Here is an 18,693-nt window from a genome sequence, read left to right on the forward strand (position 1 = left end):
GATGTGAAAAATTTTAATCTGTTGTATGATTATTTACGGGTATTACATCAATATGTCAATTTCTCTGAACTATTGACTGGCTGATTTTATTAAAAAGAATATTGATTTTTTAATCATATTTCACAAGCTCATTGCATCATATTGAAAAACAAAAGTTAAAAATATTTCCACACTACGTAAACACAAATATATTGCTGTTTATTCATGCAATGTTTACAATACATTACATTACGCAATAACAAACTAGGTTATACTGAAATAATATACGACGATAAAATCCAATATCAATCGCTCAAAACAAATTAACATGCCATGATTGTATGATAGGAAAAACTGATTCAATATGGAGCCTATATGCAAATCTTTGAAACCTATGTTAACAAAAAGAGCAGACATAACTGGGACTTGGAACCTTTTATAGATTCCCATCCACTTTGATTTTGGTGCAGGAAATAGGTTAGTTTTCTTTCAGGCTAAACCAATTATAGAATGGAGATTAGCTTACATTGTCTGATTATACATATATCTCATTGTAATAACTACAGTCAAAAACCTGGAGCCTTATTCTAGAAAACTTAAAGGGACTGTAAAGAGGATTTTTAAAATTTTTATGCTTATCAGTGACACCAATAGCATCAATTTGCACCATTCCAATTTTCACCATGTCATTTTTCAATCAGACGTCTAAGGTTCCTGCAATTCCACTAAAACTAAGAGTCACCCTTTTTGCCCTTTCTTTATAGGTCTCTCATTGGAATTCTGCTGGTAATTCTCTTCTAATTCAGCAAATTATGAAATAATTATGAACATGTGAGACAAACTGGTATTTTTCCAAGTCACTAGAACACCTCTATTTTCTATTCATATTAGCATTAGCATTTTCATTTTCATAAATGAAAATTAGGGAACCCATCTTTAAGACTGTACAAATATGAAAATTCTTGTTTTATGATAAAAGGCCCTTGCTTCACAAAGAACTTTATTCTCATTTCACTAACTGTACAAGGTGTGTCCATTGTGGCCACAGAGTTGCACAAATTTCACAAACATTAATCGGAAAGTATAAAAACCTACGGAACAGAAACTATTGTCTCCGTCAAAAAGCCATTGTAGTAAAAAGAAATATAGTGTGCAAGAGGCTTTAAGATAGAAATTTCAGGCTTAATGATGTATATTGACATAATCCATTGTTTATCAAACAATAAGAGATCACCCCCATGTTTTATATTAGACCATTGTTTCAAATAAACCTTTTATTTAACTTGGCAATAACACTCGCATTCTATATGGAGTGCTAATTCCTCCAAAATGCACACACTAAACCTAGTGTCAACAACTTTTTACTCTTAATGTATTCTGTAAAGGTATCTTTTTAAATGAATTGTTTTTCTTTTAAATGTAAAATTTATACAAAACACGTTAGAATGGTGGCTTCATGCTAAAAATTTTATTGCATTCTATTACAGAAGTGAAATGGAGATTCATTATGTGCTCAATGGGGAAAACTTTCTAAGTCTGTGAAATCAATCTTCTCTTTTTAGATTTCCAATTGTTGTATCTGAAATCTTTAACATGAACAGTTTGTAGCACAGAGGGCCTTGTTTTTTTGTTCCACTGGAATTAGATTTTTCCCATATTAGTCCGTCCATCCAACCTGCTTTAGGGTACAAGAAGAAAGCTAATCTCCAATCCTGGCATATGGACTGTGGACAAGGTTACTTGACAAAGGTATTTAAATTTGAGGGATTGGCATGGAAAAAGAGACAAATCGTTCAAAGTGGACAATAAATTAAGGCCCTGTAAGATACAGACTGTACTCGTTAATGATCCTTTGACAGATGAAAATTAACTGAAAAAAAATTTCAATCATTGCACACTGCATGGCATTGCCTGTCTGCAAAATCCATCCATTTCATTTCATTTAAAATAGATCTACAGATTGCTCTCTGCAAGACATTGCAACATTTCATTTACCTAATAGAATGTAGAAAAGCAGAAACATTAAAGTTAAATTATTCTATTGATCCTAGTTGGTTTTCCATACTATGTGGTGAGGTTATACATAATAAAGATTGTATAAAGATATTGAGGTTAAGTGAGGTGAAGGTTTATAACAATAGAAAGCCCCTCAAGTTAACATGATATCAGGAAATAACATATGTTATATAAAAAACACATGATAAATCTACCTTACATTTTGACCCATATAATATTACTATTGTATATCTTATTTAGTAAGTAGTAAGTATACATATTTCAATAACATATGCAAAAAAACCCAACAAAGTCTTAAAGGGATACTACGTCTTAGAATAAACATAAAATTTTAAACTTGGCCAATAAGTTCATCAGTAGATATACCTGATTATATCCTTATATAATCCCACAAGTCCAAAAAACTTAATAAAAATGAAATAAACTAATGAAAAACGCTTAATATTTTGAACTTTTCAATAATTACTTACTTTTATGAATTTTCAAATGTTCTAGATTTTACAGGGATTCTGTTGTAACTTTATGACACAAGGTCATATACTGATGAATATATACTCATATCGACCATTCTTGAGAAATTCAATTTTATGTTCATTTTAAGACGTAGTATCACTTTAAAGGGCCAGTATGCAAAATTTTCATTTCCAAAATGTTGTATATTATACCTGGAAATATTTCTAAAATATTTTGTTTTCAAAGGGTTAATTAAAAACGGAGAGCACTAATTGTTAATTAAAGCAGTTTGACCTAGTTAAAGAAGGTTTTATATTTGGAATTGCAGGAACCACGGATGTCTGACTGAAAATTGGAACTGTGCAAATAAATAAACCAATGATCTGAAGCACATTTTGGTGAAACATTGGTAGCAGCTTATGAACTTTTAACATGAGGAAGTATATCCTAATGAAAAGTGGTATCAGGTGTCCAGAAGATACTTTAAGTGTCCCAATACATATTAAAAAGTTTAGAACCCTCTTTACAATCCCTTTAAAATCAAGATTGAGAAAAGATTTGCAGAAACCTCTATCAGCGACACTTATCAAATAGGAACACATGTATGATATCCATTGCCTTTAAATTAAATCAGAAATCAGAAAAGTTGACAAGTAAATGTCTCATGTTTGACATATTTAAATGCATTTCATTGAAATTCAAAGAGAACCCCTGAGGATTTTACCCTATATATAACATTACAAATAATTTATAGAGCAGAGCTGATAGCTTGCCAACTTTCTATCTAGAATATTCACTTGTTTCATCTTATTACTAAAAGTCAATAAAATACATTAGTATTCTACAAGACAAGTCAAGGTTTGAATTCACCAGCACAATTTTCTCCAATCGAAATGAAGTTTTCCTACTTTTCTGCTCTAATTGGGCTAATCAAGATGGATAACTCTATGCAATGTGCAATTAGTCTCTTGCTTTTCTATTTTCAACTCTCAAGAGGTACTTGCATCTTCACAATGTCAAGCTATTATTAACTGCGTCTTACATCATGACTGCAATAGGCACCTTGTATTACGAAAGATTGTAAATGAAGCTATTTGGTTTGTGTGCTGCCAAAAGCATTGATTACATATGCAGCCAGTCTTTCTATCTAGTTCACTGATTTCGCTGTTTTCACTAGCGTACAAATCTAATCAAATCGTTGTCTTTATAAACTACCGTGATGCAAAATAGTGACTATTGTAGTCAAGGTATAAGAGGCAGATTGTAATTTGTTAATTGTACTGTCCAAAAAGTAGACAATTTTTGTCAAATATAGTTTGAAGCTGCCCTGAAGATATGATAGAGGTTTTCCAATTTTTTTTGTGTATCAGGGACACTGATAGCATTCATCAGCACCATTTCAGATGTCTGTGGCTCCTGCAATTCCACTAAATCTAAGAGCTTGATGACGTCAATAATCACAAAATATGCTTTATCACATAAGGCCCTTCACGATTAGTGACGTCATCAAATGCTTAGTTTTAGTAGAATTGCAGGAACCACAGACATCTGATTGAAAATTAAAACGATTCAAATTGATGCTATCAGTTTTCTCGACACACAAAAAAAAGTTGAAAGAAAACCTTTTTACAATCCCTTTAAGTAAGCTTAAGCCTTGACTAAAAGCTGATATACTTCATTGACACAATATTCTTAATCAGGAGAAATCTCATCTATTGTTTGAGCTAATTTTAGAATGTTATTCCTAGCAACAAGTATATATCACCAAATAATAATAAGATTAAGTTACACAAAAAAACTGCTAATTAGCTGAAAAAGCAAATGTTTACATGTATTTTCCTTAGTGATGAATAGATTAAAGTGTTCAATAACTGTGTTATTATTTCATAGGGTAGTATAGCAGACACGCCTTGTAATCATTATGTTCTATAAGCTCACTGACAGGCCTTGTCCTATTCATCTAGCTAGCACCTAATATTCCCTGGTGACCTACTCATTGTCACCCTTATTTTACTTGGTTATTTTCATCATTCAAAAAATCTTTATATATGATCCTTTATAAAGATCTCTCTACAGTTGGAAATTTAAAATTAATAAGCTTATACCACTGTCCTGGCAAAATTACCCTCATTGCACACTGTTTGATGACATCACTAATCACAAAATATTCTTTATTACATAAGGCCCTTAATAATTAGTGATGTCATCAAACACTTACTTTTAGTGCAATTGCAGGAACCACAGACGTCTGATGATTGATGCTATCAGTGTCCCTGATACACATAAAAAATGTAGAAAACCTCTTTACAATCCGAAAAAATTTGTATGCAATAAGCATCTCTGAATTTGACAAATTATCAACAAATATTTAATCTAGCTTGATAAGCACTGAAAAGCAATGAGATAAGATGGTATTACAGGAAAAATTGAACCTTTTTGAAAAATGTGTGTACCAGCATCTTAAATTCATATTATAAATACCTTATGATTATGAAAAGACCACTATCTGTGAAATATTAACATGAATTGAACTTCTTCAAGGCCTATATACCACAACCTTGCAGCCTTTGCTTAGCAAAATGCCACCCAGTAACAATTGTTCGGTGTTCATGAATCTTCATTTTCTGCTCTGTGACATTCATACATTATTTTTTAGATTTTTTTCAAATTTATTAATAAATGTAATGCTTATCTCTATCATTAATTATAAATTTTGTTCGGTCCTTCAAAATTATTTTCTTTTACTAATTTTACTATAATATTAACACCACAATAGTTGTAATCAAAACTTAAACCCTGTGCCAGTGCCTTTTATTGAACAGTAACCCGTTACTTTCAATCACCATAATCTCTACCAAATAATACACCTAATGTTAAATTTCAAAAGGTTCAATATTGTATTGTATTAAATTCTGCAAATATGACAATCATTTTTTATGAACAAAAGCCAATTGATAAAAATTTCAGATTAAAATCAATAATATAGACCTGATCACTAAGGTCAAACCTCTTCTTATCTTTATAACATTCACTTGGCTATGTTTGTTTATTATCAAACCCCAATAAAAAGACTTGACAATCATAAATCTAGCTGAACAACAGACTTCTAAATGTGGCACTTGATCTTTACAAATCAGACCATATTAAACTCTTTTAAATATCTAATAGGGCGTAGGTTTGGTACGATTTTATGTCAAGCTATATAAAGAACTTAATTGATATCTATTTCAGTAGTATTCATATATTATGATAGCAAACAAAAAGCAAATATTGGTTAATCCTGGGTGGACCCTCAAAATCTACAAATCCTTGCCCATGCAAACAGTACAAAAACTCATAAAAAATGATATGGATCTATGGATCACTTTTCATAATGCTTCCATTAACCAGCTACAAGAGATTATAAAAATTCAGGTGTCAAAATATCTTCTCAAATTCAAATCTAATACCCCTTTTTACAACTTTTTAATTTTGAGTAACCATATCTGGCAATGCTTACAGCAAGCTTTGATATTTACAAATGGGTGCCTGGCCAAGCACAATTTGATCAGGAACTGACACTTCAGACACAAGTGGTCTTAAACAGGTCTAACCAGTATATGGAAAAGTATACCATGCCTAGATTACCACATCTTCTGCAAATTATTATTATTGTCTGCCATTTTGACACAATGTGGACTTTTTCTACCTTTTTGTTAGAGAGCTTATCTTTCGGCATTTAATACCTTAATGTAAATTATGGACAAATTTATCAGGATGAGGTATCATACCAGATGAGGACCAAGTGTGAAAGAGAAATTACATCAAGTTTTCACTTATTTGTCAAAAAAAAAATACCAGGAAAAAAAGATTCTTCTCTGATAGGGCGCATTATATACCTTGTCAAGTCACTCAAATGCAGTCATAATCTACCAATGATACTGGTTAATATTTTCAACAAAAACAATATCTAAATATCTTTATCCAGTGTAATTTTATGAATGTGTTTATTAAATACAATTATAATGTCAATAGTTATGCAGGAAATAGTTGGTCTCTTATCATAAGTTAACAATATTTAATAGGCTTCACATTGTCAGAATTATTGTCAATTTTATCTTGACAAGTTTACCACATCATAAATTCAAAGAAATCCACAAACAAAAACACACCCATCTAAATACTTGTGTATGTATCTGTCTGAGCGAATGATAACAGGGAACATTAGGCAGTGTGCAATGAAGGAACTTTTGCTAGGACACCGGCATTAGTCTGCTTTAGAATTCCAACTGTCAAGGGATCTTTAATGTACACAGCCTGTAGCAAACTGGCCCTTGGTTTATTGTCCCGTATAAAAGGCTTGGAGAGTCGGAAGATATTATCTTGACCTATGCAGGGATTCACCCTTGGACCTTGGTTAGCTCTTTTTCGATTTCCAACAGTCGAGGGATCTTTAACGTGCACAGCCTGTAGCATACAGGGCCTCGGTTTATTGTCCCATCCAAACAACTAGATACGTTTTTCATGTCAGCCCAATATCACGAAAATAAAAGGTTGAAAAATCCAAAGATATTTTCTCAACCTATGCTGGGATAGAACCCTGAACCAAGCGAGCAAGCAAGCGTGTTACTCACTGAGCCAGCATGACTCCAAGTGTTGAATTTATTATCATGAATATTACATACAATGGTTTGTATGTGCTTATCTTCATATTTTACAAACATGTATTATTAAAAGAAGACGCTGTATATTATAAAAGAAGATAAGACTAGGCTTGTATCAATATAATCTAGTTGAATGAACATAATTTAAATCATGTAAAATCATCACCTTATATCTTACTATAAAATTCAGTTTAAAAGCAGACTAGCAATGAGTCATTATTGGTTGTTTTGACTTTGAATAAAGTTTTTACATTATTTATCTCATTAAGAATATAATGGAACAGATTTGTAATATATTGGGCTGTAGAAGTCTATAGAAGTATCAATGTATTGAAATTTGTTCACTGCATTTATGTATTTTTGTTTCTGATTACAAATCATTTTATTCTCAAGCCTACTGCAGGAACTAGCTGAGCTGCCTGCTTGCCTCAAAACTCACCATGTGTGGATATCTAAGCTGCCAGATGAGGTAAAAAAAAAAGTAACTCACTGATAGAAATGCTTAGCTCAGCTAGTTCCTCACGCTTGCGACTTGGTTTAAGCTCTCCTCAAAGCAGATTTTAACAGTTCCAGTATGATTTGAAGAGGAAATCTTGAAATCAAAGTTCAGTGTAGGTCTGTCCTGTGTTAGAAATATAAACTAACTTACCTCGCCGAATGCGCCTCTTCCTATCACTTTTAATGGTGAGAAATCATCCACACCTAATCGAGATCTTTTTAAACGTAAAAATTCTGTTTCTTTGGTTGCATGTTGTTGTCTTCTTTCATTTTTCTAAAAAAAAAAAAAAATCATCTTGACCATCTTTGAGCAAGTCATAATTTTTTTTTCCATTTTCAGAATGGATAATTAGAAAGATCAAATCTTAAATCACTATCACATAAAGTTCGAGAGCTTTGAAAGATGGGTTCCCTTATTTTCATTATGATAGTAGAGGTGTTCTTGGAAAAATACCAATTATATTTTTAATTATGTCCATAATTAATTCATAATTAGCAAAATTAGAAGAGAATTACCAGCAGAATTCCGATGAGTGACCGATCAAGAAAGGTCAAAAAGTATTTTTATGTTTATCCAGATATATACATGGGCATTTATGATTGGTTAAGACTCTTAATTATATGCAATAAGGACACAATGATATGATTAAGAATACATGATAATAGTTTGCTAAATTTGACTCTAAAAAATTAGGAAACCAATCTTAAAGGATTTATTCATGCAAATGTTTGTTTTATTAGCTGACAACATCAAATTTCAGCTATACGTTACTGTATCACTAATCAAAATGAAAATCTAATGACTGGTGTAGTGCCACAATCAAAGAGAATTTTTTTTTTTAACTCTTGAACCAATGCTTCTGGACTAATAAAAAAAAAAAAAGCGATTACTTGTTATCTGTAGAGAATATAAATTGTTTCATACTTATATTCTTTAAATAATATTTAGAAGTAGACGTAATATTAGAAAATAAACACTATTATGGATATATACTACTCCTATCTTTAATTTAACAATGTTCCAATTCACATACAGGAATCTTTATCAAGAATACATAAAGATAATGATAAAGATTCTTGTATGTGAATTGAAAAGTTACTAAAATTAAAGAAAGGAGTGGTATATCCATAATAGTATGTAAATTTGTTAGAGAGTTATCTGGAATCAAGTCCCACCACAAAATAGTCTATCATCTAGGGTTTTTTTTTGAATAAGCTAACACATATTTTTTTCAAAGTTTTATTTCTTTTCTTGCACCATTGAATCTTTTCAGCTGTACTTTGTATAAAGTTTCTACGCTTGATGGGTTTGAATTATATTACAAAAGCGTCAAGAAAAATTCTTAAAAATATCTTTAGAATTTAAACATGAATGATATGATTATCTACTAGTATACTTTTTCCCGCTTCAAACAAATTTAAATTTTCACTATCCCACGCAATAGTAAAGGAAAGTAAAATTTTTAAAAAAAATTTCAAAAAGAAATAGGCACATGTTTAGTGCATGAGAAAATAAACAGGTACGCCACAAACTTGATCTGATTATTAATAATTCAGTCTTGAAGAAGTTTTAAAAGATACTTCAAAAAATACAAATATAACAATTTTGAATCTATAGGTAAATATAAATAAGCCAAGTACTAACGATCCTAACCGCAAAACGAAACCCAAAATCCAAATAACACACTGGCAGACATTGGTAGCAACTAATGAACTTTTCACATGAGGAAGTATATCAATCATAAATGAATTAAGTATTTCACAATGAAAAGTGGTATCAGGTGTCTAGAAGAGAGGATTCAGGTGTCTAGAAAAGTGGTATCAGGTGTCTAGAAGAGTAAGCATACCCTGCCTGGTGACACACCCATTGTAGTGGCTCATGAGAGAATTTTTCTCTTATCAGTGTATGTGAGTAAATGCTCTTCAGAAAAAAAGTTAAAAAAAACTTTACAATGTATATATTTTTAGACCTATATGTAAGAAGCTTTTTTCTGTAGTAAATCAACAACAAAGACTGAATTACATGTATTTTTAGTATAACATATTACATGTCAACTCTGACTTCAATCACTAATTGATGTTGTCTGTGGTTGCTAGGGTGGGGCAGATAACTCACATCTACCTTTGTATAAAGATCAAACTAATTAACAGCCTTATTATGATTAGTTTTTTATTACATTACGATTATTGTAAACCAATTGAAAACAAGCATAACCTTTTGATCTGAATGTTTCGTTTTAATCTAAATGCCATCTTGATTTAGCATAGTTAATTTTGATACGTGGAGGATATGGTTTTTAACCAATTAGATTCATCGACTTAACCTTTTTCTCTGAGATTTTACTTTAAAGAAGCACCTTCACTATCCGTTCAACTAATCATACCTTAGTTTCAGAAACAGGAATTTTTTAAGCTTACATAATCAGTAATAGTGTTCACAGCTCATCGTCAAATTTGTAGCCTTCAAATCCATGTGTATCCATAATTATTCACATTTGAAAGTTAAAAATTTGACTCGAATTTAAGTAAGACTATGCCATATATAGAAAACACAAGTGAAATTTCTAGTTTGAGGTACATTTGAAGGGATTATGTGATTTTCGTGCATTTTAGTCCTTCTTAAGACTATTAGAGCACAATAAAGACCCAAATCAATCCCCAAAAATGCCGACTGTTCTCTTTTCATCTGGGTATCATTCATAATTTGCAACCATATGCAACTGATATTCGGTATGGTGTGAGGGCACTTTTAGGTTGAAACATAGTTGAAAGTGAACTCAATAATGATTTTGTTTTAATTGCCAACACTTTCCAAAAATTTCTTGAACTTTAGATTAGAATGTTTGGCAAGTAAGTACAGACGATCTAAAATGTTTCCTTTTTTTCTGGGGATAACTTCAATCAAAAACATAAAATGTTTGGCCAAAGAGAGTCAAAATATCCTTCTGATATAGACTCTAGCATTTCTTACTCTACACTGTTTATCAACAACCCTCTCTCAAAATACTTATCATTTACACAAAATGATTATATTATCATTGAAAAGAATGTGTATTTGAATTGTGACCACTTGAAATGTTTTAAGGGTTAATAACCACTTTGATCTTTAATGATATACTGATTACATATCAGAAATACATGTAAATAAATAAAATCAACAAGTTACTGGCTCTACTATACTATATTGTAATGACCTATATATCTCTATTTGCTAATATAGTACAGGGTGGGGTTCTTATTGCTTAATTTTGAAGCATTGTGTCAACTTCCTTCTTGTAGTGTCAAGTGACCTTTTTTAGCTGAGCTAATCAGTAATAGTGTTCACAGTACACTGTCGAAATTGGAGCCTTCAAATCCAAGTGTGTCTAGAATTATCTGCATTTGAATGTTAAAATGACGACTCTTCAATTTAAGATACTCTGTGATATACAGAGAAGACATATATAGAAATAGTGAGAAAAATTCCTAGTTTGAAGTATTTTTGAAGGAATTATGCGGTTTTCTTACATTTCTAGTACTTCTGAAGACTATAATTTACATATTTTCAAGACTCAAATCAATCCCAAAAAATGGTGCAATTGTCCCTTTAAGGATATCGTATGCTACGAACATAACAACCTAGAGTCTATCAGTACATAATATTTTAAACTAACCCATTGGGCAAGTAACTAAATTGTAACTATTGTGAATTATGTAGTTCTAGATCCAATGAAATATATAGAAGATTAACAGAAGAAAACTAGCTAGCTATTCCAATTTTTCAATAAAGTATTTGTTCTACTCCTGATTGCCTTATCGGGGAGCCGCAGTGGCTCAGTGAGTTAGACACTTGCTCGCTAACCTGAAGGTCCAGGGTTCAATTCCGGCGTAGTTCGAGATTGTACCTTCAGATTTTTCAACCCGGTTTCCCCCTGTCAGTGATGCAGGTAAGAGAGGCTGACATGGAAAAAGCGTCTAGTCGTTCGAATGGGACAATAAACCGAGGCCCCGTTTGCAACAGACTGTGCATGTTAAAGATCCCTCAACAGTTGGAAATCGAAAGAGGGCAGACTAATGCTGCTGTCCTGGCAAAATTTCCCTCATTGCACCCTGCATGGCTTTGCCTTTCTTCATTAGCCCACATGGTGCAGAAAAGCGGGATGTAAAACTCCATTCATTTCTTATTAGATTCATTGACATTAGATCTAAACTTTTTCTAAGTGGATTACGTACAACTCCATTCATTTCATTTTTAAGTTGATTTGATTCTCCCAAATGTAAAAACGCAACAACAAGGCAATGTAGGAAGACAAAATGGCGGATCCTCAACATCGATTTGCAGAATTTTTTGAAGGGAAAAAAAGATTTATTTCACTGTGTGTATAATGTGCACCCCCTTCTGTAAGAGGCCCATTTTGGGGTAAAAACTGTGCATTATAAATACGGAAAAATAGGGTAGATAGAAAAAACTAAATTTTAGAAAAATTTGATTATGTTTAACAAATACACAAGTACATGTGTATTAAATGGACATACTGAGCACTGTGATAGAGAACAGATGACGTAGGTAGAAGAAGCAGCTTTTGGTATGAAGTATAAACGGACTCAAAGCATCATTGATATATCAGTATAATATCACATAAAATATGCATAGAGTAAAATCTCATTAAACGATATATGACATGTAATATGAACGATATGATTGTTGAAAGATAGCAAAAGTCTGCCAGGTTTTATTTCAATTATATACCAGATGTATGGACTATTTATCGCCTAGTTAATCAAAAATCAATTATTGTAACAGTTGACGTGAAAGATATTATACTAATCTATATCTGGTGTGTTATAATAGTCCTTATAATAGTACTATATTTACTTATCACCTTTTGAAAATTACTAAAGGTGGACTTTGATCTACTGGCAATTGAAATTATAAGTCAATATGAGCCAAGTGTCCCAAAAATTTATTTCATAGGAATAAATGAACGTTCACTGATTCCAATTGCACAGATTAGTGACAAGTTCCACTTTATGGTTGAAAGTTGAGCTAGCAGCAACATTTTTTTCAGTTGTTGGTGTGTTCAGGTTGGACAAAAACCAGCAATTACTCAGATTCCATGATTCAATGAAAATCCAGAAATTGCTGTAAAATTCTGGAAGTCACAAGATTGTCCTAAGACATCTTTAATGTCACAGTTTTCTAAGAGCTATTAGAAGAAAGGTATAGAAAGTGCTGGAAAATCGAACATAAAATCTTAATAAGATAAGATTTATTTTTCAGGGCTACCACACTTCACACTTACAGCATCTTAATAAAATTCAAAGTCAAAATATCATTGGTAAATGTATTTTTTCTAATCACACCAATATAAACATCAAAGAAGCACTCACACCACAAAGATTACCTGTTGCATATGGTTGCAAAAAATTAAGTGGCCATGGGTTCCAAACTTATAACTCAGTTGCATGAGAGTCATGTTTGAAACACTAACAGCTATTCATATTCGCAATCATATTCAGCTGGTGATTGCTATGGTGTGAGGGCACCTTTACTGAAGAAAAAATTGAAAACTTACTTGTTCTGCTGAAAGCCCTTCTTCTTCCATAGATTGTTCTAATAACCTATACCTGAAAAAACAAACCAGAAAAAAGGTCAATTAGACTAATTACTGACTGTATCTGAAATCAAGATTGAAGGGATTGTACCTGGGACTTCTTCACAACAAAAATGTGTCCAATTCAATCAGCTAACTGCATATCTTGCAATTACCCTGTGATATAATTAGCAACTTCTGCAAAAAGTGTGTCAAAGTTTAAGTGCATCTGCAAGATCCACTGAAAATTGGAAGGTGCATTGGACAGTGTCCACAATACAAAAAAAAAATTTTTGTCACAACATTTTATCACCTGGTTAACAACATTACAAAGATGACTACGTGCGTATCCCACGAACTTTCAATTTCCATTCCTTTGTCTATGAGTACTAAGTGTACTCAGTAAGGTCATTATAAGGAAGTTGAATTTAGCCAAACAATATCCTGAATTGGTTATCTAGTATCACATGTTAGTTACATGTCAGAGCTTTTGAAATATGCAACATAATCAATCAATCTAAATGTTTACTGTCATTTAGCCACAAATATTTTAAACACAAATCAGTTAGATACAGTACTTTATAAGCAAACCTTCAATCAAGCAAATATTTACTTTTTAGGAACTCTAATATTCATCAGAATGTCATATTTTCATTAAGGGACTCTCTTTTTAGGCTTGTCTATATGTGCCTAAATGACCTACATGTGCCTAAATAACCTACACGTGCCTAAATGACCTACATGTGCCTAAATAACCTACATGTGCCTAAATAACCTACATGTGCCTAGATGACTATGTGCCTATTAAGAGAAGGTGTATCTTACTGTTGTGCTTAAAATATCTGTGCCCCTGTGACTGCTTACCAAACCTGAAAGCTTATTTGGAAAAAAAATCTCTCATTGGTTGAATTTTTTTCTGAAACCTTGCTTGAACACAGACATCTTTACTATCTATTTAATAATGTAAGGAAATGGAAATACATTTGACATCCTAGTGCTGGGATACCTTGCTGTTTGCAATGAGGGAAATTGGCAAGACATCAGCACTACTAAAATACTAATCTAATACAAAACTGCCATAGGATCTTTAACTCTCAATTAAGAAGAATTAAAAGAAGCTTAACCTTTCAATGATACCATATTACAGAGAAAAAAACCAATAAAAAATCTTAATTATCACCTAATAATTTTTTCAAACACCTGATAGCAGTTCAAAGGTAATCCTCAAGTTCAAATAGACATATAAACTATTAACTGTCAATAATATTTGACAAAAAGTAATTAATGGTCATGTAAAAGTCAAAATAAAGCATGAAATGTGATTTATGTCCCCAAAGAACTCATCTTTACTAATCTATAAATACAATAATATTGATATTTCACTTTAAAGGAATAGTTTGTCTTGACAATTTGAGATGATATTATACCCGATGGTACTTCTCTTTAGGAGTCCAATACCGTACAACTTTTTTTGGGATTTTGCTATACTTTGGATGAGATCGAGATTAAAGGAATTGTCTCGCTTGTATGGATTTTTATTCTTATCAATTTCAGAATTCAATCAACATCACTAACTCTGGTTTCCTTCAAGCAGGTTTCTTTATGACATAATGTCAAATTGTAAATAAAGTTGATCAAATAATTAAGGATTTAAATATACTTAACAATATATCTCCCCTCTGCCACAGAAGTTTTCCGAGAACATTGGCCATCACACACAAAAGATAGTGGACCACAGCTATATACGCCCACCAAGACATGCGGATGGTAAATATTCAAGATTTTGGGGCAAGGGCAATAACTCTGCTTCTAATGGTCAAAAATAGCTCAAATTCGAACTTGATCTTCGTTTTATGAATATGTATACACATACCCAATTTCATTTGATTCCATCAAAAAATCTAGTTTTTAGAGCGTTTACAAGCAATGTTGATGGACGGACGAAGAGGGGTGCCGACAATATACGTCCACATAGAGAGATGTGGGCGTATAAAAATGACTGTGAATCTCCTCTTCTGAAACAAACTTATCAAAGCTTTGAAAAAAAATTTTTGATTTTCTTCCTATAATTGAATATTAGTGGTTGACTATATTAATGACAAGTGAAGTTACCCACAGAAAAAAAAAAGGAACAAAATATTAAGATACGAGCAAGTTATTAAGTGTGGTTTATATAAATAATCAGTAATTTGTAACTGATCAGTATTTATATTCACTTATCAATTTCACTACATAAAAAACTCCTGTCAAATATTGATTCAAAGTCTATGTATACTGACGTCAAACTTGTCACCTTGTTATAAATATTGAAACACATACACATTTTAGTGCAACTTGGTTACCAACTTTGCTGTTAAAAAATGTGATTTGTAGCCATAAAGATTGTTAATTCATATTTAAGGTAGGGGAAATAACTCAAATTCCGTTGATCGAAAAATTGTCAAATTTAATCTTGACTAAAATCTGATCATTTTAAATGATCATACCAAATTTCATTTAAATCGGATGAAAACTGTACTCTATTATGTGCACAAACAAATTTTTGACAATTTTTTCATAAATCAAGGGCAATAACTCAAAAACCAATTATCGAAAAATAGCCAAATTCGAACTTGTCCAAGATCTCATCATTATAAATATTAACACCAAATTTCATTTAAATTGGATGAAAACTGTAGTCTTTATTGTGTTCACAAACAAGATTGCTAATTCATATTTAAGGTATAAGAATACAATTTCAAACTAAAATCTTGTTAAACTTGTTAAAGGGACAGATGCTCCTCTCTTTATCACCAATCATACTTTAGTCTCAAAAACAGAAATTTTTTAGTTAAGCCAATCAGTAATAGTGTTCACAGTACACTGTCAAAATTTGAGATTTCAAATCTACGTGTGTACAAGATTATCCACGTTGGACTATTAAAATGACGACTAATCATTTTAAGATACTCTGTGATATGTAGAAAAAATATAAACAGTTGGTAAATTAGTTTGAAGTATTTTTGAAGGAATTATGCTATTTTCATACATTTCTAGTACTTCTGAAGACGATTTACATATTTCACGACTAAAATCAACCCTCTAAAATGGCGCATCTGTCCTTTTAACTTGCATATTATTTCAATTTTTTTACACCTTAAAATTTCATATTAAATACCATTAAAAAAAAAAATGTGCCAATATTTGATGAACAGTTGAACCCTGTCTTTGTAGATTCAACTACAAAAGATCTAACAGAAATGCCTCAAGAAAAAAACTGTATTCCAATTGATGATAAGGAAACAGGAACTTGAGAGATGGCTGGCCACAAAATGGAAACATGTTCACAAACAAATTTAGGGTGGTTGTTGGGAATTGGTAGGACTATACCAATTGTTTGTTGATAAACAAAACTGTGAATACTAGGTCATCTCAAACATTTGGTCAGCCTACACATTGTTTTTCACTAGATCAATTTTCTTGAGAAGTTTGACAGTGTAACTAGACTTTTAACATTAATGGCCTCAACCTTTCCTTAAACTGAACACTGTGGTAATTTAGTATTTTTGCATGAATAATGTCAAATGACTAGCTTATAAAAAAATAGATAAGCTTAGTTATTTATATAGCTGATAAAGGTTCATTTCATTTTTATGATTGGAAATATATAATAAGTTTCATCCAAAACTATAAACAAACACTAACAATACAGGCTTTGAATAGTACACAATATATGCACTTAAAGGGACAGATGTGCCATTTTATGGGGTTGATTTTAGTCTTGAGTATAAGTAAATAATCTTCAGAAATACTAGAAATAGAAGAAAATCACATAATTCCTTTAAAATTACTTCAAATTAGAATTTTACTCACTGTTTCTATATATATCTTTTCTATATATCACAGAGTCAGTCATCATTTTAACATTCAAACGCGGATAATTCTGGACACATGTGGATTCGAAGGCTCAAATTTTGTTGGTGAGCTGTGAACACTATTACTGATAAGTTCAGCTAAAAAATTCGAGTTTCTGAGACTTAAGTATGATTGGTCAAAAAAATGGGCCACCTGTCCCTTTAAATATTAACTGGCCACCATATAACACTATGATATGTGGCAGAGCTTCCAACGTTTTCAATTTCCTATATATAACAATTTTACAAACTATTCAGACTTTTATTGTAAAAGTTTAAATTCAAAATTCAAAAAGAACATTGAAGCAATAGGCACCATGTGACATTATAGATAATTCAAATTATCACCTTTTCATCACTTCTCAAATTGACTAAAAACTCATAATCTGGTCAAATTTGTGTTTTCTTAAAGTCTGACTCATCACGCAGAAAAAATACAACGAATAAAATGATATGAATTGAAAATATTGATTTACATGAAATACTGTCATGGGATTTGAATATTACAAATAATTTTGACATTCAAGAAGTTTGTATTAGCTCTAATTTGACAATGGAGAACATTCTAAGTCAACTAAAAATTCCATTTGAGCTGACAGAATTCTCTATAATGAATTCCAAATAGTCTGTTTTATGGAAATTAACTTTTCAAACCAAGCTACATTAAAATATTCGTTCATGGATAAAGGACAGAAAATAAAATCAGGAAAAATAAAAAAAAGGGAAAAATATCCCCAAAAACGTCTTGAACTATGCCAGGATTGAACCCTGGATCTTCAGGTTAGCGAGCAAGTGTCTAACTCACTGAGCCACTGTGGATCCCTGCAAATTTTTAAGATAAGCTCTAGTATTTAATATAACATTGAAATACAGTAAGCTTTTAACCATGCAATTCAAGCATCAGCCTCATTAAAATAAGGGTACTGATAAGGGAGTCGACTGACTACATGGAACAGATTATTATAAGACTCCAAATATGAAAGAGCCATAAGCCCATAAATAGGATAAAAACAAGCTTTTGAAAAAGCTTACACAGTAATTTTTGGAGTCATGGTGAGCCAGCATAGTCAGTCACCTGATATTGATTCTTCACCAGACAATACCAGTACACTGTAAAGGTTCTAAATTCATGCCATCATCATGACATGTTGGCATTGGAATTGTCAGGTGTTTTTTCTTCCATTTCCATCAAGACAAAATACTAAAATAAAAACAAAATCCAACTCACCTGTTTTCTCTTTCTGCATGATGTGCTTCAAGATTAGAGAAATAGTTTTCTAATGTTACTTTAGCCTTTGTTGAACGGTCAATGGTATGATTACTGATCGGTGCAGTTTCTCCTACCGTGGCCATCTTGGAGCGGCGACCCTGAAAAACATCAGAAAATACATGAAACATCCTCTGTCGACAATCTATACTTGACAATGACAATGATACAGTAATTCACCTAATGCGTTGAAAACAAAAACTTAAAATTCCTGACTGACAGTCCAAGTTCAATATTTAAAGTTCTCATTCTTGGATGCACCAAAAGGTTTGAAAATAAAAAAAAATTTAAGAAGATTAAAAGAGATATTTAAAGCTGTTTTAATACTTGATTTGACAGTCAATAGAGTCCAATTTCAGCCAACTGTATCA

The 18,693-nt window shown here is 31.7% G+C and overlaps 1 protein-coding gene across 1 annotated transcript in view; it reads right to left on the minus strand.

Moving 5' to 3' along the window:
- Nucleotides 1-18,408, minus strand: part of LOTGIDRAFT_169498 (hypothetical protein) — a gene marked incomplete at both ends in the record, with an annotated part of 28,475 nt that extends 10,067 nt beyond the window's left edge. The window contains 3 exons of the mRNA XM_009067787.1: nt 7,741-7,863; nt 13,145-13,196; nt 18,284-18,408. Coding sequence (XP_009066035.1) covers nt 7,741-7,863; nt 13,145-13,196; nt 18,284-18,408 — 300 coding nt within the window. The remainder of the gene's footprint in view (nt 1-7,740; nt 7,864-13,144; nt 13,197-18,283) is intronic.
- Between the last annotated feature and the right edge of the window lie 285 nt (nt 18,409-18,693).

The sequence above is a fragment of the Lottia gigantea genome (assembly GCF_000327385.1).
Source record: "Lottia gigantea unplaced genomic scaffold LOTGIsca_86, whole genome shotgun sequence".
NCBI lineage: Eukaryota > Metazoa > Mollusca > Gastropoda > Lottiidae > Lottia > Lottia gigantea.